This window comes from Echiichthys vipera (genome assembly GCF_963691815.1).
Source record: "Echiichthys vipera genome assembly, chromosome: 17".
NCBI lineage: Eukaryota > Metazoa > Chordata > Actinopteri > Perciformes > Trachinidae > Echiichthys > Echiichthys vipera.
Window position 1 is genome coordinate 23,552,205 of NC_139842.1, and position 26,766 is coordinate 23,578,970.

At 43.3% G+C, this 26,766-nt stretch overlaps 3 protein-coding genes across 3 annotated transcripts; 2 read left to right on the forward strand and 1 right to left on the reverse strand.

Annotated features, from left to right (window-relative positions):
* The first annotated feature begins 1,619 nt into the window (after positions 1-1,619).
* Positions 1,620-9,847, forward strand: mcm5 (minichromosome maintenance complex component 5). The gene is made up of 16 exons (XM_083930617.1): positions 1,620-1,895; positions 3,179-3,305; positions 4,055-4,183; positions 4,270-4,442; positions 5,158-5,313; positions 5,397-5,566; positions 5,657-5,828; positions 6,436-6,547; positions 6,648-6,791; positions 6,881-6,946; positions 7,023-7,199; positions 7,293-7,405; positions 7,505-7,633; positions 7,981-8,123; positions 9,132-9,259; positions 9,675-9,847. Exons 1-16 carry the CDS (start codon positions 1,723-1,725, stop codon positions 9,774-9,776), a joined length of 2,214 nt encoding a protein of 737 aa, XP_083786743.1. The 5' UTR covers positions 1,620-1,722; the 3' UTR covers positions 9,777-9,847.
* Positions 9,848-10,065: 218 nt separating this feature from the next.
* Positions 10,066-13,022, reverse strand: hmox1a (heme oxygenase 1a). Its single transcript, XM_083931899.1, has 6 exons — positions 12,900-13,022; positions 12,768-12,826; positions 12,550-12,661; positions 12,213-12,428; positions 10,501-10,773; positions 10,066-10,385 (listed from the first exon to the last, which is right to left on the reverse strand). The coding sequence occupies exons 2-6, from the start codon at positions 12,815-12,817 to the stop codon at positions 10,218-10,220; spliced, it is 819 nt and encodes a 272-aa protein (XP_083788025.1). The 5' UTR covers positions 12,818-12,826; positions 12,900-13,022; the 3' UTR covers positions 10,066-10,217.
* Positions 13,023-17,435: 4,413 nt separating this feature from the next.
* On the forward strand, positions 17,436-26,529 carry foxred2 (FAD-dependent oxidoreductase domain containing 2). Its single transcript, XM_083931819.1, has 10 exons — positions 17,436-17,580; positions 18,805-19,022; positions 19,383-19,688; positions 19,782-20,033; positions 21,361-21,678; positions 21,779-21,945; positions 22,246-22,411; positions 23,283-23,509; positions 23,623-23,793; positions 25,699-26,529. The coding sequence occupies exons 2-10, from the start codon at positions 18,808-18,810 to the stop codon at positions 25,929-25,931; spliced, it is 2,055 nt and encodes a 684-aa protein (XP_083787945.1). The 5' UTR covers positions 17,436-17,580; positions 18,805-18,807; the 3' UTR covers positions 25,932-26,529.
* Positions 26,530-26,766: the final 237 nt, after the last annotated feature.

Below are 26,766 nucleotides of genomic sequence, written 5' to 3' on the forward strand. Positions count from 1 at the left end.
AGTATTGAAAGTATTAAAATTAAAAAATAAAAAGTGGTGTGGTGGTTAGCACTGCCACCCCACAGTGAGGGTTCCTGGTTCCAATCTGGGCTGGGGCTCTTCTGTGTGGAGTTTGCATGTTCTCCCTGTGTCTGTGAGGGTTCTCTCTGGGTTCTCCGGCTTCCTCCCACAGTCCAAAGACGTGCAGGTGTTCGGTTCATTGATGACTCTAAATTGCCCGTAGGTGTGAATGTGAGTGTGAATGTCTGTCTCTGTTTGTCTCTATGTGCCCTGTGATAGACTGGCGTCCTGTCCAGGGTAGACCCCGCCTCACGCCCGATGTCAGCTGGGATCGGCTCCAGCCCCCGTGACTCTGATAGGGACAAGAGGTTGAAGATGAGTGAATAAATGAAAATCTGCCTTCACTCAAAAATATCTTTTACGTATTGTTACTCTGTGTTGATGTTTGAGTGCCACTGTGCAGAATGTTCTAGGTGCAGTTTGACATGGGGAGGCTGTTTTCACATTCACCTGCAGGAGAAACGTTTCCTGTGCTTTAGGATGTGTACCTTTGAGTGTGATTTGTGACATCAGAACTGTGGGAATCCAATCATGGTTCATTGTGTGAATCCTGTCTATTGGGCTAGTTTCAATTCATTATTGGAAAATATTCATATTCACAGATTCTCCATTTTTGAATAGGACGTGTAATTTTTAAAGTCTACCAAGGTAACAGAAAAAACTGTCTGGAAAAAAACATTCAAAGTCTATTTCTATGTCAACATGTCTGAAGAGTAAACATTTAATTTGTATTATAAATAAGCTTTGATCATCTGTAGCTATAATCACACCGTCTTTCATTTCACATAAAAACAAGCCTCTAAGACTTAGACTTAGACTTCTCTTTATTGATCCTTTGGGATGAACTCCTGCAAGGAAACTGAGTTTCCAGCAGCTTAAAAAAACACAAGGGAGGTATAAAAGCTTAGCTAAATAAATACAGAAAGTATATATGCAGTAAACAATTAACTTTTAGTCAAATATATATGAGGTAGATGTGAGAATGCAGGTAAAATGAAATCAGATAAGTTAAATGTAGAGGAAATGTAGCAGATCAAATATGTAAGACTGTTTATGACAGAAATTGCACTTAAGTGGTGGACAGTGTTATTGCACAAAAAAGCAGAAGATACGTGTCCAGGTATGTAAGAGTAGAGTATTAATTGCACAGTGAAAACCTCTCTCAAACTAAACTAACTCAAAGTAAAACTGACCTAGTGAAATAAAAAATACATATTACTCTAAAATCGTGTGAAAAAGATCTCCCTTAAACCGCGCAGTGTCCTTATTAATGATGATGACAAAGTGGCGCACTTTAAAGCCGTACTCGTGCCTCTTTGTGGCACTAGTCACCATGCTTCCTCCTGCTCCTCCTCCTCCTGTTGTCTTTTTCGCGCCACCAGTCCTCACAAGCCCCACCTCCACATCGAGGACACGCCTCCTCAAAGCCGCTTCGACCAATAGTGACAGGCCGTCGCGGCTCACAGCCAATCAGGACAGGGGAGAGGCGCGGCGAGGAGCGAGTCGCGGGAAACAGACAGGAAGGAGTTCCGTTTTTGCCGCGGAACAGACACCGACACACCGAGCAGCTTTGTACCCGTCGTGTTTTTCTTTTCAGTAAGAAACACTTGTCCACGGTGTCGTGTTTGGTTCGCGTCGTGTTGTTCCCCGACCTGCTTCAGTATGTCTGGCTTTGACGACCCGGGGGTGTACTACAGCGAAAGCTTCGGAGGGGGAGAGGGACACGGCGTGGATGAAGGCGGACAGAAGAGGGTCCAGATCAAGAAACGGTTCCGGGAGTTCCTGCGGCAGTTCAGGGTGGGCACCGACCGCACCGGCTTCACATATAAATACAGGTGAGCTCATCATCATCATAATAATAAAGAAGTCAGGGACGCTATGGAAACGGTGGAGGTGGAGAATATTATAGCTAAGTTGCTGTGTAAAAAAGAACCTGTATGTTCTAAAGTTTAAATGCCAGTGGATGAACCATCGTTCAAAGTATTTGACAAGTGACGTTTACACATCATGAGAGGTGCTGCTCAGCCCGTGAAAACAGTTTTATAAAGTCCTCATGGATCCGGAGGAGCTTTCTGAAGTTAAAAAAAGTACCCTGATGACGTCATCGAGGTCGTCTCCATTGAAACAACTCAGGGTAAATGACTCTAGAGCTACCATCTGCTTTACCTTAAAGGACTCTACCTAACATGGGCAGAGCTGAAGTTACATATGGAACATACTTTCAGTCTCTTGTATTTGGGGCTGGAAATGTTTTTAGAAATCCCAGGTATTTAACACTATTTTTAACTTGTCACAGTAAATTATCATCCAGACATCTATCTGTAAAGAAATAAATAACACTGTAATTCATTTTATTTGGAGAAATAAATGCCACCTGTTGAAAAAGGAGATTCTAGCAGCCATGAGAGGTGAAGGTGCCATGGGAATATCAGACTTTGTGGGTGTGGACGATACCTTTTTAAACTTAAATGGTTTAAAGAAGGTTTGAAAGCTCCAGAGTCCCTTTAGTTTTTCATCCCACGAGTCAGAATATATTCAGGAAAATGGGAGGCCTCCAATTTATATTACGATGCAGATTTAATGAAACCAAGTGACAAAAGGTGTCTAAATTTCATCAACAGGTGCTAACCGCAGCAAAGTCATGCTGTTTCTCCACACCAACTGTTCTTTTTAATTAAATCATTTTTTTTTGCTGATTTTTTGCTACTTTGCTAAAATAAACTCAATCAGTCTGCTTTTCAAAGAGTAATGAAGCAGGGGTCTGAGGAAAGAAGCTATTATGTTGCATTGTGGAAAATATATCCAGTATCCAGCATTTCTAGCGCCTGACCTATACTAAACGGTAAACGTTAGAATATTTGTCTCTAAATTTGAATGGGTGCAACAGTAAACGTAACATGAGCTGGCCATCTGCCATTAAAGGACTCAGAACAGATGGCTAATTAACATGTGGGGTGGTTAGTTTTTACTTTACTTTACTCTTTCCAAAATCTCTGTTCATTTCAACAACATCTGTATTTCATCTGACTTCATTCCTGCTGTTCTTTCATTCTGATATATTTGTATTGAGAGCATTAGGTCTTCAACACAACATTATTCGTTCTATTTTCAAATCAAGAGATGAACTGAAGAGACACTACACCCTGGGGGAGTACTGGGTGGAGGTGGAGATGGAGGACCTGGCCAGCTTCGATGAGGATCTGTCAGACTGTCTCTACAAGGTGCCCTCTGAGAACCTGCCCCTGGTGAGTTTCCAACAAATACAACGTGATGGAACCTGCTCAAAGACTGTTATAAAATCTCACGTTTGTGACCCTGCTGTGCCAGTTTCACACTTCTTCAGGCCCCGTTTACACAAAGACGATCTAGAAAGGATAGGCAAATGTGGCGTTGCGTTCTCACTTTTTATTCCACGTTTAGACAAGTGTATCTGCGTGCATACAGTGATGTCAAGTGTGAAATTCAATGTAGTGTGCACGTCAGGTGTGTAGGTGGAGCTGTGAAGCACTGCCACACAACAGCACCCAGAGCTGGTGCATGCGTAGAAACGTCCTTCTCTCCCTAACAGCAGAGAAGCAGGACGCCATACAGTGTGACAGGGATCTGCAGCACGGTCTGTAGTCTCCCAGCGCCTCGGCTCCTCCCAGGACACTTGAATGTCCCACTGATGGAAGCAGTCCCAAGTGTTTTTTGTTGTTTACCTGAACTCTGTACATGGAGGTTATGTAAACGCGTACGTTGAGTGAGCCAGCGTGTGCAGATCAGAGCACACTTTAGTGTTTTGACGTGGAAACATAACGGTGGAGCGTTAAGAATTCCACTCTGGAGAGTGGTTTCACCTTTTTCTGTTTTAAGCCCCAAAAACGCAGTCGCTGTTTGATCGAAAGGCATGTCTCATAAAATATTTTGACGTTTTCACCTATGAGCGTTGCCATGTAAACAGGGCCTTAGCTCTAATGATCGCTCTCCTCTAACAGTTTGGTCTGATTTACAGCTGGAGGAAGCTGCAAAGGAGGTTGCCGATGAGGTGACCCGTCCTCGGCCTGCAGGGGAGGAGACGGTCCAGGACATCCAGGTCATGCTGAAGAGCGACGCACATCACGCTTCCATCCGTGGCCTAAAGGTACCTACATGCCTGTTTGTGTCTCGTATTCCCATAGTAAACACGGACCGTCTGATCATATTTTGTCGTTCCTTCTCTCCATGTAGTCAGAGCAGGTGTCTCGTCTGGTGAAGGTACACGGCATCATCATCTCAGCCACAGCAGTGAGGGCCAAGGCCACCAAGGTGTGTCTGCAGTGTCGTGGCTGTCGCAGTGTCGTGAACAACATCCCTCTGCCTCCAGGCCTGCAGGGTTACGCTCTGCCACGCAAGTGTAACAGGTGAGTGTGACCGTGTGGATCAAAGTAGGGATGACTGATACGTGACCATTTCAACTCTTAAGCCCAGTTCAGACCAAAGATTTGCAACGAGTCGAGTTTAAACTTGCAACTACTTGCAACGTTCTGAAACCTGCCCGTTCAGACCAAGGAGACGAGGCGGTGTATCATCTCCATAACAACGCCTCTCTGTACTTCTGCTTTAACCTCTGACTTTTAAGGCTTTTTTCATAGCTGGAAATAATTTGTATCATTATAAAATAGAAATGAGGACAGAGACAGTGAGATACTTTCAACAGCTGCATTTCTATAGAGATGAAACGGAGAAAATACCGCTTATTTCTCTGATTCACTGCTTTGTTCTGGATTACAGCCGGCGCTCCCTCTCTTTATTCATTGTATTGCTTGCTCGGCCCTGTCTCTCTCTCTCTCTCTCTCACACACACATGCTCGTTGAGCCTTTGATTGATTGGCTGTTGAATCAGGTGACGTGTGTTAGGTTCTAAAACCAGCCACTGGAGATCTGACGGGCTGAATCGCTGGTGACAACATCAGCCGGTTAGGTTTGCAAGGAGACGGGTCAGTTCACACCGCTGCAGCGGTCACCTAAAACGGTTTTGACCCGTTGTGAATCATTGGTCTGAACTGGGCTTTACAGATGCAGATATCTGTCAGGTTTAAATTTTTATTCTAATTATGTCCCAACATCTTATCTCAGTGACAATACTGGAAGGGTGAAGTGTCCTGTGGACCCCTACTTCATCATCCCAGACCGCTGCGTTTGCGTTGACTTCCAGACTCTCCGTCTGCAGGAATCTCCAGATGCCGTGCCCCACGGAGAGATGCCCCGCCACCTGCAGCTCTACGGTGATCGGTAAAGACAAACACTCCAGAAAACGCATTTAATAATGTTTTCTGCTCTGAACTGTCAGCTCAAACCGTTTTCTCCTCCTTCAGGTATCTGTGTGACCGTGTGGTCCCGGGCAACAGAGTCACCATCATGGGTATCTACTCCATCAAAAAGGTGGCTGCTCCAAAGGCCAGAGGCAAAGAGAAAAGTGCCGGTGTGGGCATCCGTGCGTCCTACCTGCGAGTGGTGGGCATCCAGATGGACACAGAAGGGGCAGGTAAAGACAAATTTCATGTGCTGGTGTGATACATGTGATTTTAGCAAGTTGACCTAGAGTAAAGATGTTTCTTTCTTTTTTTTCTTCCAGGTCGTGGTGCTACTGGGTCAGTCACTCCTCAGGAAGAGGAGGAACTGAGGGCGCTGTCTGCTACTCCTAACGTCTACGCCTCTCTGGCACGCTCCGTCGCTCCCTCCATATACGGCAGTGACGATCTGAAAAAGGCCATCACCTGTCTGCTGTTTGGGGGCTCAAGGAAGAGGTGAGGCTGGACACCACTTTTTCATGTCCCATACCACGACCTTCACTACAGAAAATGAGCTGAACAAAGCTTGCCGTTAAGCAGGCTTTCTGTTCTTCTTCCGGTAACTCTGGAGCTGACAGTCGGGTAAAATGTGACCTGCTGGTTGACAATTGCATTCACGTGTAATCGGGAACCTCAACTTCTGAGTCAGGCTTGTAGTAAGGGCAGGAGTTTAATAGGAACATGTGTGTGTGGCTTAGAGGGGACGGACTGCAAGTATTGAGGTGAATGTGTTTCAATAAAGTTCACAAAAGAGCAAAAAACAAATAGTCAACACACAGTGAACGAGACAAGATGGAGGCTCTGAAAGAACAGGCTCACCTGCAGTTACATTGTACTGCAACAAAAGCTGCTAGAAACTTGTCTCAATTCTTATGGAGTACGACTTTGAGCCAATGGGTCGTAACAGATTATACTTTTTTCCTCTCCAATATCTGATCCAGTGATTTTTCGAGTATCGTATCTCATCCCTATTAAGGGTAACGGATGTGCTCCAAATCAGCACAGTTCAGCGTAAAGCTTCTCCTTACATGTTTCCTTCTGCTTTTGTCTCCCGTCCTTTCAGGCTGCCTGATGGTCTCACTCGTAGGGGGGACATCAACTTACTGATGCTGGGAGATCCTGGTACAGCCAAGTCTCAGCTCCTCAAGTTTGTGGAGAGATGCTCACCTATCGGGGTCAGTTATCCGTTCTCCCGCGCAGTCTAGTCGTAAATGTTTATGCTCACATCTGAACCCGCCCACTGACGCTGAACCCCTCCCCTTTACGTGCCGTTAGGTTTACACCTCCGGTAAAGGCAGCAGTGCAGCCGGTCTGACTGCATCCGTGTTGAGGGACCCCAACACTCGTGGGTTCATCATGGAGGGGGGGGCCATGGTGCTGGCCGACGGTGGAGTGGTATGCATCGATGAGTTTGACAAGGTAAAAAAAAAGCTCTTGTGTCACAGGAGGAGGGTTTTTAACTTAATTTATGTCCCAGGATTAAAGTCGTACTCACGTTTGTTCTTCAGATGAGAGAGGATGACAGAGTGGCCATTCATGAAGCCATGGAGCAACAGACCATCTCCATTGCCAAGGTATTTACCCCATTGTTTGCTTTTTTTTAAAAAAAGTCTTACTTTGCTAAGTGACTAACATGTCGTCTCCCCCAAGGCCGGCATCACCACCACCCTGAACTCTCGCTGCTCAGTGCTGGCCGCAGCCAACTCTGTGTTTGGCCGCTGGGACGACACAAAGGGAGAGGAAAACATCGACTTCATGCCCACCATCCTGTCCCGTTTCGACATGATCTTCATCATCAAAGACCATCACGACCAGCAGAGAGACATGGTAAGGAGGCTCACGTATGACAGGTGTTCTGGACCGGAGGTGTGCCACTTTGCAAGAAGCTGGAAACATTAACCTCGTGTAATACTTTTGCAGACACTGGCTCGCCACGTGATGAACGTTCACCTGAGCGCTCAGACGCAGACGGAGGGCGTGGAGGGCGAGATCCCCCTGGCCACCTTCAAGAAATACATCGCCTATGCCAGAACGTAAGTCTCACAAAAGCTACGCATGGTCTTTCCCTCATGGTGAAGTGACTGTGCACTTAGGCTTGGCTCATTAATGTTAATTGGTCCGTTTGCTTACAGTAAATGCGGCCCTCGGCTGTCTGCTGCCGCTGCGGAGAAGCTGAAGAACAGATACGTGGTGATGAGGAACGGAGCGAGAGAGCACGAAAGAGAGACGGACAAAAGGGCCTCCATCCCCATCACTGTCAGGTATTTTAAAAAGGACAATAACGGCACTATAATGTTCACCAGCTGGGTTCACTTCAGTGTGAAATACTTGGCTCAGGTGAATTTCAATCCTAATGTGCAATACTAATATTTTCCTCTGTGCCTTGGTGTACATTTAAGATTTAAAAACTTACGACCCTCCGTAAAGTCATGATAAACTCAGTTGCCCCTCTTTATTGTGAGCAACATCGAACCGTGACCTTAAAATCCAATCGTGGATTTGGAGACTGAACATCCTTACACGCCAGTGATGAACATGTCCTTACTCCACTTTTGAGACACTTGAGAGCTCTGAAGTAATCCCGTGTGTGTGTGTGTGTCTTCTTCAGGCAGCTGGAGGCTGTCGTGCGTATCTCCGAGTCCCTGGCCAAGATGAAGCTGCAGGCTGTGGCTGGTGAGGAAGAGGTCGACGAGGCCCTCAGACTCTTCCAGGTGTCCACACTGGACGCTGCCATGTCTGGTAGCCTTTCAGGTGAGTGTGTAGTATGTGGCTGGAGTTATCAGTCGTGTCTGCTTTTTGACTTTGTCCCCTGTGAAGTAAAACTACATAAAGTAGTGTTAGGACACACTCACACTGTTCATTCGTACTGTGCCCCGTGCTTTAGGGTTATGGCCCCCCCCTCCCTCTTCCCTTCCAATCCATATCACCCCTCAGAGATTTAGTTTTGTCTGACTGTTTTTGAACATTTCATCAGACCAGATCTGCCATAAACACCCCAACTTTCCATTAAACCACTGTGAACTCTTCGTCCCTCGTAGGGACATATATGAATAGACATCAGGGCAGCCGTCAATGCTCGTACACATGCGCACACTCGTGCCCGTACATGTGCATCCGTGCTTTACAAAACCCCACTTCTCTCAACCGGGCCGTGGCCGGCAAACCTGGACACGTTACAGTTATGCTCACACTGGTCAAACGAACTAGACTTTAGCCGTGAAGCGTGCTTGGGCACAGTATGAATGGACAGACAAAATGAATTTACATGACTGTTAAATAACATTCATGAACACATTTGGAACATAACTGGGGTAAAGGGTGTAACAATACATCTATCTGGATCAATATATCAATTCAATGAGCCAATATCATCAATGAGGAGTGAAAATATCCGTCAATACATGTCATCTGTGCCTTTTTATATTAAAATCCCCACTTTATATAATCATAACATCTAACAATTGGTATTCAGATGTTTAATATTGACTGAAAAAATCCATCCAAAAGTCTGGAAATTTGAATCTGGAAAAGTATGACATTTAGAAATGGAAAATGTGTAGAAACCCCGTAGATGTCTCAAAGAGCTCATATTTTAGTTGCTCTTTGGGAGTAAATTTAACTGTTATATGGACAGATTATTACGTCTCAAATTCAGTTCAGGGGCATGTGATCATTGTGATATCAGTTAAGACTATGAACCCAACACAGCACAATCATTGTATGTTCTTAACATCTCTCCAACCACATTCTGTCCCTTAGGAGTGGAGGGCTTCACTTCTCAGGAGGACCAGGAAATGATCTCACGCGTTGAGAAGCAGCTGAAGAGACGCTTTGCTATCGGCTCCCAGGTGTCCGAGCACAGCATCGTCCAAGACTTCACCAAACAGGTCAGTCTGAGACGACCCTGAAGGACAGTTGGTTTGTGTTGTGTAATGTTTATTTCAGAGTATAGTATACTGAGGCTGGTCCTGGGTTTACCACCGAACAGGCCAAAGGAAGATTTAGTTTTTGTGTATGTTGTTTTGTTCCTATTCATTTTTGATTTTGAGCTGTATGGCCGCTGATTCAGAGAATGAACGGGGGGGGGAACGGTACTATTTCCCACTCAGAAATAACTTGTATAGCAGTGTGTGGATTTGTGTCATGGGCTTGTATCACCCCGGGCAAGATGAGACAAGGTACTTTATACAGCAAACAAAGGCAGCATGCATAGAAATTTAAACCAGACAAAGCAGCTGAGACATAAAACATTTGTGTTCTTTAAGTAATCTCTCCATCTGTCCCTCTGTTCCACTTTAACAGAAGTACCCAGAGCACGCCATCTACAAAGTCCTCCACCTGATGCTGAGGAGGGGCGAGCTGCAGCACCGCATGCAGAGGAAAGTGCTCTACAGAGTCAAGTAGAGCAAACTGACCTCTGATACCATATCCATATTATTAATGTAAATAGTTTTGCTCTGCCAGTTCATGCTACTCTGTACAGCCAGTGGACATCTTCGAATCATCTGATCCCAGTCATGGTGAAAACACTTGGATTCCATGGCAGCAACTTTCCGATTACATGTATCAGAATGTATACTAAAACAATGAAAAACTCAAGTTCCTGCAGGATGTTTAAAGAATTAAAGTCATTGAATTGAGTTTCAAATGTTGTTTTTATTCGACACAAATCATGAGACAGTTTTTACAGTGTGAGATTGTTTAATAAAGTTCATGTAAATGACAAGTTGATAAAATCAGCTGTGGTGTGATAGTTTAGAGACGAGACACGTTTCAATCTTTATCGTCCGTTGCATCAGTGATTGTTAAAGTGCTGTGCATATGTGCATACTGTGCTGGTGACGTCTACATGGCGTAGAGTCCCATTCCAACAGTGGTCAGTGCCACGCATAGTCCCACGGTGACCCTCATGATGTGTGAAGAAGGGAACATGGAAGTTTGGACAGCGGCGCCCTCTGATTGGTCCACCCTTTCCTCTGTGATACTCAACATTTTCTGCAAGTCGTCAAAAACCTGAAGAAAAGTCATAAAAGCAGATCTTGTTGACAGATTCACTTCCTCTTTTTGCTAGCTTCAGTGTGATTTGGATGTTATTATAAGTCAGCGTATAAAGAAGATCTTTTCTCACCTGGATGTTGAACTCGAAGGCGGCGTCGGCCTCCTCCAGAACCGCCGCCCTCTCCTCCTCCGTCAGCTCGATGCTGTTCATCCGGCTCCTGTACAGCTGCTTGAAGCGGTTGGGGCTGCTCACGCCGGGGAAGGAGAAGAATAAAAGCCCCTCTTGGCTGCTCAGCCCCAGAGATTTCTGGGTAATCTTCCCCAGCACCTGACCTCCCGATAGGTCACCGAGATAACGAGTATAGGCGTGGGGCACCAGCAGCTCTGGGCTCTCTCTGCCGATCTGAAAAATACATGTTCAACCGTTATTTCACAACAGGAACATGAATATGTAGTTCAACATTTTGAAATGAGGTTGTGTGAGGTACTAATCCAGCGTCAGTGCGTTACCTACAGCACACGCCCAGTTTGAGGACGCAGGGAATCCCCATAGAAAGCTGAGCAACGTACCGTGGATGAGGGCAGAAGCTAGTATTATATAAGTATTTTAGCCACCTTTAAAAAATCAATATCAGTTTAAGTGTACATTCTATTTATAATTTTTTCACAGCTTTACCTTGCTGTCAGACAGCCCTGTTAAAGTTCCTGCATGATCTGAAGCTGTTCTATGCTCTCGTCAAAGCCACTACACACCATTCACAGAAATGATTGTATTTATGAGATTGCGGCTCTTTGATGGGAGCCGATTTCATGACCCCACTCCTTTCTGAGAACCATTCAAAAGAGACTATCCTCATTCTATTTGAAATGTTATTTTGAAGAGGTGGGGTTACTATTTATCTGCCAAACTCAATCAGACACTGTGCACACGTGCCTGCCTGTCATGCATGTGGAATAAAAAGTGTCAATAAAAGAGTGTTAGATGAGTTTTCAGTGTAACAGCTGTAAAGAGCTGCTTCATACGTGAACATCCCTCAGTTTACGTCACAGAACAGAAGAATTGCTGCTCTACCGCTGCCTCAGTCAGTAAGTTGGGTAGAACAGCCACTCCTGTGTTTTGTGAGGTAAAAAAAGAATATGGAAACATATTTGTGTTGTTTCCAGACTATTATCTCACTTTCTAAAATAAAATATATGAATATATACAAATCAAGTTTACTAATGCAACATATGATATAAAAACGAATCAAGCTGGCTGTAGGATGGTGTCGGGTTACCATGGTTACCGCTCGCTGTGCGACTGTGATTCTCATTTTACTGATTTTTTCCCATACATGTCGTCTACATTCTATTCATGATTTATTTTTAATTCTCATTATTTTATTTGTTTACAGTATGTTTACTCCGTCTAAAGCCAATGAAGCACAGACTCTCTGCTGTTCCTGTCTGTAGGTGCTGCAGGTTCACTTATTCATTTCACTCTTTTAGCATTTAGCTTGAATAAAATGCTGTGCGTTGAACATGTCTCAGTTTGGAGTTGATTCAGTTATATGAGCTACAATACGTAGGTAAAAACGTCTTGGGATTACTTGGCAGCATAATGGCATACAGACTCAGAATTTAACATTCGTGTTAAAAGTTGGATTTAAAACCATTTATTTACATAATCAGCATCTAACAATTGGTATTCAGATGTTTAATATTGACTGAAAAATCCTCTGAGAAGTCTGGAAAATCTGGAATTTTGTAGTGTAAGATGTGTAGGAACCCTGATACCTCACACAACCACACTTGCAAGACTCTGAACCATGCCTTTAACTGATCGCCTTCCTCTCCACTCACCTTTCTTATTCTCTGTTCATATCTGTGTGTTGCTGCGGGAACGATCACCCTCTCCCTCCAGTCGGAGCCAAAAAAATGCTCCAGATCTCTCTCGAGCATCTCTACACGGGCCAGTTCCTGGGGGAAGTATATCGGTGCAACCGCTGGATGAGAGGAGTTCCTGTCCAGCTCCTCTTCCAGAGCTTTGTAGATCTCATAGAGGGAACACAACAGGACCTGACAGACACACAAAGATCCACTTTTCAGCTCAGTCTAAACACAATCGAACATAAAACTGTGTGACGGCTTCTTTCTTTTAGTCCACAAAAGCGTTGATGAATTAGTGTGCGGAGTTCACCTTGTACTGGGGCAGGGTGATGTGTCCCTTCTGGTAACTCAGCATCAGCTGTGTGTTCTCAGCTCTCACGTGACTGTCCTTGGTGGCTGCTTTGATCTGCTCTGATAAATCCCTGACAGGAGAACACAAACAGGACTCTATATTAGTCATTTTTCAGAAGGAATCAAACGGTTCTGTATGATTAAAAGTATTTTTACTTATCATATAAACTGTCATACCTGCCAGTGTCCCCTGCATCATTCTTCCTGGCACTCTTCATGGTCTCCATCTGTGCAGACTGTAACGAAAGGTTCATTTGGTGAAATCAAACACATTTAAAAGGAATAACAATGTATGTAACAATAACACACCTGTGATACACTGAAGTCTTCTTTATGCTGGTTGGTTGGTTGGTTGGTCGGTTGGTTGGTTGGTTGGTTGGTCGGTTGGTGCTCTGAGAGTTGTCACCTCCTCTGAGTTATGTCCACTGCGTCCTCACAGCTCCGTCTGCCTCTTTTATACAGACGTGAAGTGCTGCAGCTGCAGAGTCAAAGCGGAAGTGTGACTGCTGACTCACACGACATCACAGACTGCTGAGGCCTAACCATGACACAGCACATGTGACTGTGATGGGGAAATCAGAAAACATGATGAGGCAGAAATCAAAAGCTCAAGGGTTTGTGCCCATTGTGATGAAAGAGTACGCTGTGGTAGTTTTTCTTTAATTATGTTTATTTAAGTTATGTATACTCCACTAAATAGAGAGTTTTTGTGTTCAGCTAAAAAATGTGGTGTGTGTCACCTGGAGAAAGTGACAGCAGAGGGACATGAACAGCTGGATGGAAGGATCTCCCAGCTACAGGCACATTTCTGATACTCAGCCAACATCATCTACCTGGCGGTGAGTAAAGGCAGTATGCCACAGCTATCATTTGTCTAAATGAGTCAAGTAAAAGATTAGATACATGTAAATCATGCAATGACACTGAATCTAACACCCCATACAAGCAGCAGTGATGGAGAAAATGCAGATGGATTTGTTTGACATAAAACGTAACATTTATGTAAATCATGAGTACTAACAGTGACATACATAATAATATATACATACATTAGCATACATATGGTCACTGTGAAAAGGCTGGTCAAAGACTTAAATAGGAATATTCAAAAAGGAGACATTTCCTGAGGAAAGTGAAAATGTACTCTTGAAACATTTGAATTCGATGAAATACTGAAACAGTTGTAGTTGATGTGGGAATCAAAATACAAAGAAGTACTCCGAGAAGTTGGACTTGTACTCATAAAGCGCCTCTCTAGTCTTCTGACTACTCAAGGCGCTTTCACACTTCACATTCACACAGACATTCACACTGATGGCAGTGGACACCTACAGACCATCTAACCTAACCATTCACACCACATTTACACACCCATGCGCAGCACGGGGAGCAATTTGGGGTTCAGTGTCTTGCCCAAGGACACTTCGACATTTGGACCAGGGGAGGTGGGAATCAAACCTCCGATCTCTCGATTGGAGGACGACCCACTCTACTATTGAGCCACAGTCTTCTTATGATACCATAATTACACAAACCAATCATGGTCCAGTATGCAACGTAAACAAGTGTGAGGTGACAACTTGAAGCCTCCAGGTCACACACACTGACAACGGACTGCTCAGTAAAGTTTAGTGTCTCTAGACTTATTCACGGCACACATTTTCACATAAGCAGCAGAGTATTCAATAACTTTAATGATGGCTGCATTCCACTACGGGCAGGCCCTGGTATTGTGCATGCTGGGGAACATGAGTAGCTTAATGGAACTGAGCCATGATTAAAGGGATAGTGTGGAGTCTTTAAAATGGGGTTGTCTGAGGTACTGTGCCGACTGCCATCTACTGTAGGTAACACACTGACCGAGAACCAAATCTCATCCTTTTTCCTTTTACTTTGAGTATGTGCTGCAGCTGCCCTGACACACACTGATGCATGCAGTATGCATACACCGCGCCTTCATTTCAGAGGAAATATTTCACTTTTGACTCCACTGCATTTGTGTGGCACCTTCAGTTACTAGTTACTTTACAGATTCTGATTATTAAGACATATACTATCAACAAATAAAGTAAACTGTATGGTTATAGATAAAGCTACACAATGGTGTATAACGTAATAAAAATGAGCCCAACATGTATCACCAGTAACATTATAGTGACATTAACATGAATAATTACAATCTGAAATAGGCCGACTTTTTGTACTTGGACACGTTTTGATGCTCGTACTTTTAAAGTAACATTTTGAATTCAGGACTTTTTCTACAGTGTGATATTCAGTGACGTGCAGTCAGGGGAGGCAGGTGAGGCTGTGCCTCCCCTGTCATCATGAGAGGAAAAAGAAACGAAATAATAAAATAACAAGTATTAATATTTATCCTCTGGACTATGATTTTGGTGTGGTTCTTAATGTATTTTGACCGTTTTTATAGTAAAAATCACAGAAAATTCTGTATTACCTGCTTAAATAAACGGAGTCTCTTCTGAGACGAGAGGTGAGGCACGGACAGCCGAGCCTCCCTCCAGATTGCGCAATAACTCACAAACTGTATTGAGCGCGTGCCCTCTGCGCGTGCTTGTTCCCATTTCTGTGTATGTTTCCAATATGATGGTTGAGGACACTTTTATGTAATAAAAGCATACGTCTTCTTTTCCATTGTGTTCAGTAATGTATTTTACGTATGTGTGTAATATTTACATCTTATTAATATGACATAAATCCACAGGGGAAATGCCTGGATTGAGGCAGGCACTACCTCTGCCTCAAGGAGGGCGGCGATAGTGAGCAGCCTGATAGCCAGCAGGTCACGGTGAACTCTAACCTGTGTGCAAAAAGTAAACACAGAAGTGTGCTGTGCGACGCTGTAGAGCTTAGCTTAGCTGTCATTTCTCGCCCTGAAAATGGAGGATTTGATTTCTAAACTAAGAAAATTTCCAAAGCTGCACTTTCAGTCAAAGCGAGATGTCATGTACAAGTAAAGGTAAGATATACTGCAATATACAGTGGCACTGGTGTTTTAAAATGTTTTTCAGCATCCTGTTCTCTCCTATTCTCTCCTATTCTCTCCTATTCTCTCATCCTATCCTATTGGCATCCTACTGTATGTTTGTAAATCTGACTTGTGAGTCAGTGCCTCCCCAACCCCAACCCTCACTGCACGTCACTGGTGATATTACTACCTTTACTAAAAGCTCTGAGTACTTCTTCCACCACCGGACATCGTGGTGCTTTTGGCATATGGTAGTATGGGTATTGGAACGCAGAACAGAATATACAACCTCCCAAATCTGAACCATCCCTTTAATTTTAGCTTTCTCCTTGAGATGTAAGTGGACAGTAGAGTCCAGGCCTGAGGAGTGAGCTCTCCTGTGTTGGGCCGTGCGTTTATGCAGTGGTTGTTTTGTTTCTCCAATGTAAAGATCTTTGCATTCCTCGTTGCATTAACAGCATAAACCAGGTTGCTTTTGTGGTGGTGTGGTGTTCTGTCCTTGGGATGTACTAGTCTCTGTCTGCGTGTGTTACCGGGTTTGAAATACACAGGGATGCTGTGTTTGTTGAAGATCCTCCTGAGTTTCTCCGATACCCCAGCCACATACGGAATGACTATGTTGTTTCTCTTGTTTTCTTTTTCTTTCTCAACCACTTTGGTTTTCTTTCTGGAAGCAGCTGCCATTTTAACAAAGGTCCAGCTAGGGTAGCCACAAGTTGTGAGGACGCCTCTCAGGTTCTTGCGTTATTCCCCTTGGGCCTGTGAGCTGTTGGGTAATTGAGTGGTGGTAGGTGGTAGTGGTAGTAGTACAGTGGGTCGTCCTGAAATCAAGAGATCGGCGACTCGATCCCAAGCTTCCCCTGTCCACATGTCGAAGTGTCCTTGGGCAAGGCACTGAACCCTGAATTGCTCCGCGTGCTGCGCATGGGTGTGTGAATGTGGTGTGAATGGTTAGATTAGATGGTCTGTAGATGTTTACTGCCATCAGTGTGAATGTCTGTGGGACTGGGTGAATGTGAACACTGTGAAACCGCATGGAGTAGTTCAAAGACTAAAAAAGGTGCTAAAGAAGTACAAGCCTACGTACGTTATCAGCTCTGTGTTGCAGGGTTCTGATAACTCCAAGCTTGTGTGTTTCACCTGTACTTTTTCTACTCTGACAAGTGAAAATGTTTGCTATAAAAAAAGGTCCATTAGCTCTGATTTTAAAATGAAACGTGTTTTTTTTTTGATTATGTGAAGGAGTAAATTAAGTTTTAAGGATTTAATGTGACCACAAAGCAATTTCATTCAAAAGTAACTGGACTTGGTTATTTGTCTAGGAAGATGTTTCACCTCTCATCCAAGAGGCTTCATCAGTTCATGTACGCACTGACCAGGCTGGGACTGGACCAGGACCAGGACCAGGACCAGGACCAGGACCAGGACCAGGCTGGGACAAGTCCAGGACCAGGACCAGGACCAGGACAAGTCTGGGACTGGACTGAACCGATGAAGCCTCTTGGATGAGAGGTGAAACTTCTTCCTAGACAAACAACCAAGTCCAGTTGCTGAAATTGCTTTGAGGATAATGACGACCTGGACAAATGAGAACATTCACAGGCCTAATGTGACCAGTTTATTGTTTTTTTAATGGAAAAGCCAATTGTTACTCAGAGTTGAATATTATTTTTTTATTTTTTATGCATTTATTATTATTATTCAACCTATAAGATGATGCCAAATATGTTGTGTGCACAGAGGCCTACCTCCTCACAACACTGTGCCCCATCCTTCATGCTCTATTTTATAATCACGCCCCCTTATGCAAGCAGCCCTCCACCGGTGTTTGTTATCCAAGGGGGAAGTGGGTGGTCCGAGTGCGTTTCCACAGGCTTGTCCCTTCCATGGACGCTACTATCGCGCTTTAAAATGCTCCATAGTAAACATGTAGCAGTCTCGACAGGTTGGATCTATGCTAAACCAAAGGTGTTGCGCGCGAGGCATCGACTGATCTGAAAGGTAACGTCGGTGTACATGTTTGTGTGTTCAAATGCGTTACCGACCTCACATCTGTGCAGCGGGCGGAGGCAGAGCGGCGGTGCGTCGGCTGGAGAGTTCGCGGAGAGCCGGGGGATTGTCCACCCTGAGCCCACTGCCGTCTCTTTGCTCCGTTACGCATGTTTCCATTCGCTAAAGTACCGCATGAACTCCCGGTGTAGTTTGACTCCATGGTCATTTTGGGCTACATTTCTATTATATGCTCCAGAGTAACGAGCCTAAAGATGTAAGCAGTTGCCTCATCATGGCCCACATGCACATGCAGTCTAGGAGGGAAGTAAATACATGCAGGACAGTTATGGTTTATTTTAATTATATTTCATTTACACGCACTCTAATTTAAAGGTCGAAGATGTATACATCCCCCCCCCCCCAAAAAAAAAGAATGCACCCACAGTGTACAAAATAAAAGTATTGCTTTTCCATAAATTAAATCTTAATTAGTCTTAAATACTTTAGTCTTAATATTCTTTTTTGACAGGTTTGACAATGACTTTCTGTCCCGTTCCGTTTCCATGGTAGCAGCCAATAGCGTTGGGCGTTGCTGGTTGCCAGGGTTGCCTGTTGTTGGGTGCAGCTACTTAATGCTGGCACTGGGTGAAATGGAGTTTTCCAATCCTGCAGCTGCTTCAGAGCCTCAGTGAAGGGGGCGTTCTTTGTCCCAGCAGCTGAGTGAGCGGAGACGGGCAAAAACCAGAGTCAATATAGGCCGAGCATTCACTCCATGGACTGAGAGAAAGGAGAGAAACACCATTCAAACGCACGCCCACATGGCTACGCTTCTCCTTGATCGCTAACATCACTTTCATCTTTACTTTACTTGTTATTGTGGTGTGATTTTCTGGAGGGGACGGGTTCAAACAGGATCAAACAGACTCCGGTCTCCTGTAGGCTACTGGGCCGGGTCTGACCAACCTGGCAACCCGACTCCTGAACTTATTTCTTGTTGTTGCGACTACAATCTTGAGACACTAGATGGAGCTGTTCTTCTCGTTCCCCATGTTCAACCTTTAATACTATTTTATAAATTATCCCACATGTTTTTTTGTTGTTGCCATTAAAAACTGGAGACCCATCGATATGTTATCGTACTAAAACATTCAAAAGGTTTAATGGATAGGATTTATTATGTATGTTAACCATAGCATTATTCACATTTTGACCACACTGTCTCATGTCCAACAGGTTATGGATTCGAACCTTCCTTGTTTTATCCTCTTCATCTTGATCGGCTGTGTCGAATGCTCTTCTGATAACCACCACCCCAACGGCACCCGCCACTATGATTACTGTGTTCTCGGAGCTGGGCCTGCTGGACTGCAGATGGGGTATTTCCTCTCCAGGGCCAAAAGAAACTACATCATCTTGGAGAGGAACTCAGGACCGGGCAGCTTCTTTAACAAGTAGGTAACTTTTGCGGCAGTAGCTCAGGAGACTCGGCTGGGAACTGGAGGGTCGCCACTTCGAGTCCCTGTGTGGACCGTGAATGGAGTGTGGACTGGTGGCTGGAGAGGTGCCAGCTCATCTCCTGGGCATTGCCGAGGTGGTGTTGAGCAAGGCACTCGGGGCGCTGAGCTATTGGCAGCCCCCTCGCTCTGACATCTCTCCATTAATTTAGTGGAAAAATTGGATTTCCCTTGCGGGATAAATAAAGGAATTCTTCTTCGTGTGAAAGCACGTCATTCAATCTCACACGAAAGTACTCATCTACCCTCCTGAATCACCTTTGACACATGACTTGTCTGCTCCGTTTGTGCGTCCAGGTATCCCAGGCACAGGAAGCTCATTAGCATTAACAAGATCTACACTGGAAGGCAGAACCGAGAGTTTAACCTGCGCCATGACTGGAACTCGCTGCTGAGCGATATACCTGACCTCCTGTTCAAGAGAGTGAGCAGGGAGTTTTACCCGCCAGCCGATGCCTTCCCACGCTATCTGTCCATGTACGTGAAGGAGCTTGGGCTGAGGGTCCGGTACGGGGTGGACATCGGAAAAATCAGGGCGGTGCAGTCAGCCGCTGCCAGGAGCTACATCCTGACTGATCAACATGTGTCAGACTACACGTGCAGGTAGTTTACATCACTCTGAACCTGACATGAAAATGTTCAATGTGTGTGGACTGTGGATTGCATCGTGGTTTACTTTTGTCCTCTCTCGCTCAGCGTCCTCCTGGTAGCCACAGGTTTGTGGGTTCCTCAGAAGGTGGAGTTTGATGGTTCTGACCTGGTTGAAGGCTACGAGTCCATCTCCACCAATCCTGAAGACTACAAGGACCAGGCCGTACTTATTTTGGGCAAGGGGAACTCTGCTTTTGAAACAGCCCAGAGCATCTTGGGAAGAGCGAGTCGGGTGCACATGCTCAGTTCCAGCCCTGTTCGACTGGCTTGGCAAACGCATTACGTTGGAGATCTCAGGTAATGCTAAAGATCGGATGATTTCTTCTCTGATCTTTTTTTGTCTCTGTGATTTTGCTTTCCTTGTACATCACTGGTTCCCAACAGTCTTCAGATGAAGCACATAGAGCTGGATGTTATTTACCCTATTAATTATACAAGTGGGTATTTACAGTATTCTTTTCAGACATTTTAATTAGCATTAGCATTTGTTCAAGTAGGGCTTAAAGATCTCAGGCACCATGTCCTAAGTCTGTGTGACAGAGGCTGGACGTTTTAACCATTTATCCATTACCTTTTGCTAACTATTATAGCTATGTATTCATTATTTTTTAGCTAACTATTTTGGCTATATATTCATTATTTTTTAGCTAACTAATTTAACCATTTATCCATCACCTTTAGTTAAGTATTTAGATATGTATTCATTATTTTTAACTAACTAATTTAGCTATATATTCATTATTTTGAGCTAACTAATTTAACAATTTAACCATTACCTTTAGCTAACTATTTTAGCTATTTATTAATTATTTCAAGTTAACTAATTTAACCATTATCCATTACCTTTAGCTAACTATTTAGCTATGTATTCATTACCTTTAGCTAACTATTTAGCTATGTATTCATTATTTTGAGCTAACTAATTTAACCATTTATCCATTACCTTTAGCTAACTATTTTAGCTTTTTCACAGTTATTCATTATCATATGATACATTTTTATACTACTGTATGTATCCATTACTAAGCCAAATGTTGTAGATATTTATCATTAGTTTAACTTTCTATTTCACAGTTATTCATTACTTTAAGCTAACTATTTTAGCTATTTATCTAAGACATTTAGCTAACCATTTCCACTGTTAATTCACCAGGCTTCTTTTAGCTAATATTTTTAGTTTTTTGTCCATTACTTTTAGCTTCCTGTTGAAACCTTTTAACCATTACCATTATCTATGGTGCAATTCAGCTAAGCTTTAAGCTAACTGTTGATTTTTTTCTCTCCATTATTTTAGCTAACTGTTTATTCTTCTCTGTCTCAATTGCAACACATGATGTTCAGGTTTTTATAGCTGACTCAATATGTGGATATACACATTTTATTCAAATCATAATTTCTATTTTGATTTTGTTTTCTAAAGGTAGTTGAGCCACTCTACATCTATCATGTACCTCCCAGTTAACTGCACAAGTACCCAGTGGGTACTTGGACCCCAATGGGTACCCTGGTTGGGAATCAGTGTTCTACATTGATGCTTTGCAAATGTCAACTTCGCCAGCTGTTCCAATATTCTCTTCTACATTGGGACCATTCCTAATATTGACCTATTGTTTCTGTTTTTCAGAGCTGTGAATAATGAGCTAATAGACACATATCAGCTAAAGTCCCTGGATGGGCTAGTGGAAGCACGCCTGGATAAAATAATTATCGCTCAACGAAAGGAGCAAGGCAGGAGGAGATCAGATGCAAAGAAGGGAGAGAAGAAGAGACAGTTGTACCTGACTTTAAAGAAGTACATACAATACCAGGAAGAGAAGAACAGCTCCAGTGTGACTGGAGAAGAAGTGCCAGGGTATCACATTGACAACTTTTCTATGCGAAAGCCCTACGACCGAGTAATTCGATGCCTTGGATTCCGATTCAACTTCAGCGTATTTGACAGGTATAGACTTATATTACATGGATGAAATATTTTGTTTTATTGTGTCAATATCTATACAATAAGTAATGCACTGTGCTCTTTATAATGGTAATCTCCCTAGCTCTGCCTGCCCACCCAACAGTGAGAATGCAAAAGGGCGGTTGCCTGGGGTGACGGCGTGGTATGAAGGGAAGAACACCCCTGGTTTGTTTGTGCTGGGAACTGCTGCTCACTCCAGAGACTACCGCTCATCTGCTGGTGGTTTCGTCCACGGTTTCCGTTACACAGGTGAAAGTCCAACAGCTGTTTGTTATTTTTTGATATTTAGAGTAAGCAAGTCTCTGTCCATAGCATCCTTTTTTTTCCACTGATATTACATCTTGGTCTACACCGTCTGATTCCAACTGCAGCAAATGTAGTCGGTAGCACTCTATGCGGATCGTGAACACTCAACTGCATAGGTCATAATAGGAATGCAGACAAATTGGACAGTTTCACATTGACATAAAGCAAAATAAAGCCCTTTGTGCTAATTTTACATGTAACTAAGGTGATATTTAAATACACTGTATGGATTTTCTGCTACAGTGCGAGCTGTACATCGAGTACTTGAAAAGCGCTACCATAGTAACCTGTGGCCATCGACGAAACTGTTGACAACACAGCTGCAGTCCTGGATTCTGAAGCGGATCGGTGAGGCCTCTGGGACATACCAAATGTTCGAGGTGCTTGGGGACATTATACTTCTTCAGGGGTAAGCAGATGTTATTTTGATATCACTGGTGATAACTTCCTTTTTCCAACTGTGCTCATTTGATCACAGTCAGCTGTGAGATGAGTTCACTAGGCTAATGAAGAAGCAAAATAAGATGTTTTTTTCATTCACTGAACTAAGACGTTAGCTTAGACACCTTGTTAACTCATTGTAAAACACACTTCATTCAAACTGGACAGAAATAAAAGAAATCTTGGCAAACATTTTAGTTAGTCTTTCCACTGTTCCCACAATAACTAACTCTGGTTTGGTCAAAGAAGCTTCGAACGAAACGGCAAAGCCACCAAACTCCATTGAAAATAAATGTAATTTTATTTAGCATGTCATTACATTACATTAAAAACTGTATTTGTAAGTCTTCTCACTGTTACAACAACTTCGGTTTGGAATCAATTGTGAATTCACCAATTAGCAGCTGTCCGTGGGCACAGTGCTACTAGATGGCCGTCTTCACTTGCCCTAATAATTCATGACAGGGCCATGGCTGAGTGCCAAGGGAGCGGAATCATCACTGAGTAATCGTGACTTAATACATCATTCCTCAGTATGAAGTGCTTCATATTCAAGAAATATATTCTTTCCTTCTCAGTATTAATGATAAGTGTAAAAGGACAAACTGAAATCTGTCATTCTAAAAGCACTGACTGTCAAGACGATGCCAGAATGAATAGATGATGGCTGGTTGTTTATTCGTCCCACTTCCTGTTTAAACTCATGAAAAAGAATTCTGCTCTTCATAGACGTTTAATCACTTACTTATATTGCTGGATGCTATATTACCTGACCTCAATAGACCTTGAAATCGCTCTCATGTTCATATTTTGGTGCTGTCTTCTCTCCTGACTCTAAGCTCTCACTGTGAATACGTGGAAGAGTTTCCCCTCCAGGCCTTACCTCAGTTCTCCTCTCTTTCGGGCCACGAGGTTTCCAACCACGGACTGATAGTTCTAGTCATGCAGTACGGAAAGAATAAGATAGACTATCTGGGGCTGAACAGGGCTGAAACAGACTGGACCAAAGCCTGGAAATCCAACTTTCTGCACCCTGTTTTATACTACTATGACACACTACCTACTGGTGAGTAGAGGCGCTGTACCATTAAAAAGTGTGCTTTTCAGAGTGGAATTACTGCACTTTTGACACAAGGAACAAACTCAATGAAGATTAATGTAAGTACTTTTTTCCCCCAGAGGAAGAAATGAAGTTTACTCCCTATGACCGGCAGTTACCAAGGCCAAAGGCAATCCATCACATGGTTGAAGACTTCCTTGCAGAGTGGGAGAGTCCCATATCTCATATCCAGCCACTGCGGCGCTTCCTGGAGCACTGTGTCCAGACTGACCTCAGGGCCTTCTATGCAGGTAAAGCTGCATATTTGTGTTGCAAATAACAATAATATAATTAACACTCTTTATTTATGTATACATATATGTATTTTATCATTAAACCAGTAAAGTTTTTGTTAAAAGTAACAGGTCCAACAAATGGGTCTGTCACTCACTGCCTGTAATGCCCTACACAGGCAGAGAGCAGTAACTACAGCAACAATAAAGATGAGAGAAAACTTGTTTCACTCTGGCTGACAAACTGTAACAGACAGAGAGGTTGCAAGGCAGTAAAACAGCTCAGAAGAAACATAAATTAATTAAATTCAAATCCATTCAATTTTATTTACAGTGCCAAATTATAACAAAAGTTATCTCAGGACACTTGGAGTAGGTAAAGAACACACTTATTTATGATTTACATAGACCCAACTAGTCCCCCATTGAGTACGGTGGCGTTGAAAACCTTCCCTTTAACAGACAGGAACGTGGAACAGACCCAGCTCTGTGGAGGACAGACATCTGTCTGCACCGGTTGGGGAGGAAGAAAAGGAAAGAGAAAGAGAGATAGAAAGACAGACAGATGGACAGAGAGCGAAAAGACAGACACAAAGACAGACAGACAGACAGACAGAGATGCAAGCAACCACAGAAGTAACAGTAACAATAGCAATAACAGTAATAATAGTTAAAGTAATGTAAATATGACTTTTATTTATGGAAGTTAATAATGCAGAACAGCAAGAAAAGGGCACAGCCGAGGTGATTTATGGTGGTAAATATGAACAATGATGAGTAGTGGTAATAACAGCTGTGATACAGTGAGATATATTACTGATGATGTTTTTATAGCTGCAAATGTTATAATTTATCAGTCTAATGATAGTTTATATGAGTAAAAGTAATAATAGCAGCAGGAAGCGTCATGCAGGACCATGGCAGCAGGCACCACCACGATCAGCAGAGACCTGAGAGAAGACAAAGCACAAACAGCTCTGGGGATGAAGTTGAATTAGTAACATGCATTGATGAGACATGGATGATACAGACAGAGAGGATAAAGCATTAGTTAGGGTTAGCAGTGGCTACCTCCCTAGCTAGCTTTCAACTAGCTTTTTTCTCACATCAAATGTTTTCAGAAACGCATTTTTGTGTACTGTTAAGCTGTGATTTGAGAAGATTAGTGACTCGTTTACCATTGTATTCAACTGAGCAAGCAACGCCGTTTTGTTGCTGTGATTGGTTGTAGGTTCATCCAGAGGCATATTTCTCTGCTCAGTTGATAACACCCGCTTGGAAATTGAAAAGTAGAAAGCCAAACTACATTCCTGTGGCATGATCATTTTATATGATTCAGTAGCTGGTCTCAGCTACTGTTTTATATACACGCCCACACAGTGCTGAGAAGAAGTCTGGCAAAATAAATGAAGACACCTGTGTTGTTGACCATCTGGGTGTGTAGTAGCTCAGTCCGCGGGGACTTGAAAACCGCAACCCCCTCTCTGTGGAATCGTTCCATTAATGCACGTGTATAGGTCCTGTTTGTGCATGTGTGTGTAATGTGTAAAATAACAGAGTGAACATACTGTATATAAATATATGTAGGGTTTCTTTTTTTAACATTTCCACTATTGAGCTCTCTAAAACGTACATGAAAATAAATAATTAGCAGGACTAGGAATGCTGCCAAACAGCAAAGTGGACCAATGCATTCAATTTACAGTGCATTAGTTATGACTATAAGAGACAACCTTGTTGACAAGATATAACAGTGTTAGGAAATTGCATTTTAAATAGGTTAACATTACTGATTAGTATGTTGCAAGATACTGTAACATTTTTTGTTCTCTAACCTACAGAGAGCAGTCATTCATGGATTCTATAACAGATGGTTGTTGGATGGAAGTTTGACTCGTTCCTGTGTTTTCTCTTGTCTTTTAGAATCGTGTTTCCGCTCATCCCTTACCCACCGAAAGCCCCCACTGTTTTGTCAGCAAGGATACATGAAGCAGCAAGGCGTGGCTCACAACAGTCAGCTGTGGCAGCACATTAATGACGCTGGACTGATGCCTACTGAGCAGGATGCAGGCACATCAGGGGCTGACCCTGCGTTCCCCAACTACCTGGCCCAAGCTGGAGCCTCCATGTCTTCAGGACTGAAACTTGACTTCTGATTGTTTTGTTTAAGCTGTGTGTTAAAGCTATGCCTATGATGTTGTGTCTGTCCCTCAAACTTTCTACCTATGGCACCTTTAATTATTCCCTCCTCAAGACCAAATATTTTGATAGAATACTATCCTGCAGATCGGCAGTTCCTGTTGTTTTTGACTCTCCTCTGAGCCCTTGAAATAATGCAGTTCCTACTTAAAACCTCCCCGTCACCAGATGTAAACGTCCAACGTGACTATTTTAACCAAAGAGTGATTCTCCTTTTTATTTTATTTTATTTTGATCATTTTTAAGAGTCCAAAGAAGTAATCCACAAGGGAAAAAAGCAAAGATTAGAGGGAAGTCTGAAAAAGAAGCCTAACTTTGTGTAATTTCTTTTTTTTTGTAATTATCTCACAGCCCCTCCACCATCATCATCACCATCATGATGCAACCTCTCGGGGACCTAACCCCCAGGGTGGAAACTACTGCTTATGACTGGAGGGGCACCTTGTATCTTGAATGCACTCATATTGTTAGGCCTTTCCTCACAAAATATGTATATGTACATTATAATGTGCTGTTTCATACCATGGAAATCTAGACAAATTATATGAAGCTATATGGGTGGAGGGTATGTTACCAAATGATTATGCATTTAACCTTTTATATGTTGTGAATACAGACTGTTTTTAAATTCAAATAAATAGGTTTTGTGGATTTCTTGTTTTTTAGTGGTGCGCGTGCGCGGAGCGATCCTCTGTCCAGCACGGGGACTGATTGGCTGCACGGTTGCGTCGATCCCATTGGACGGGAGCTCACAAACAACACGAGTTCTGATTGGTTGTTACGGAAGTGCCG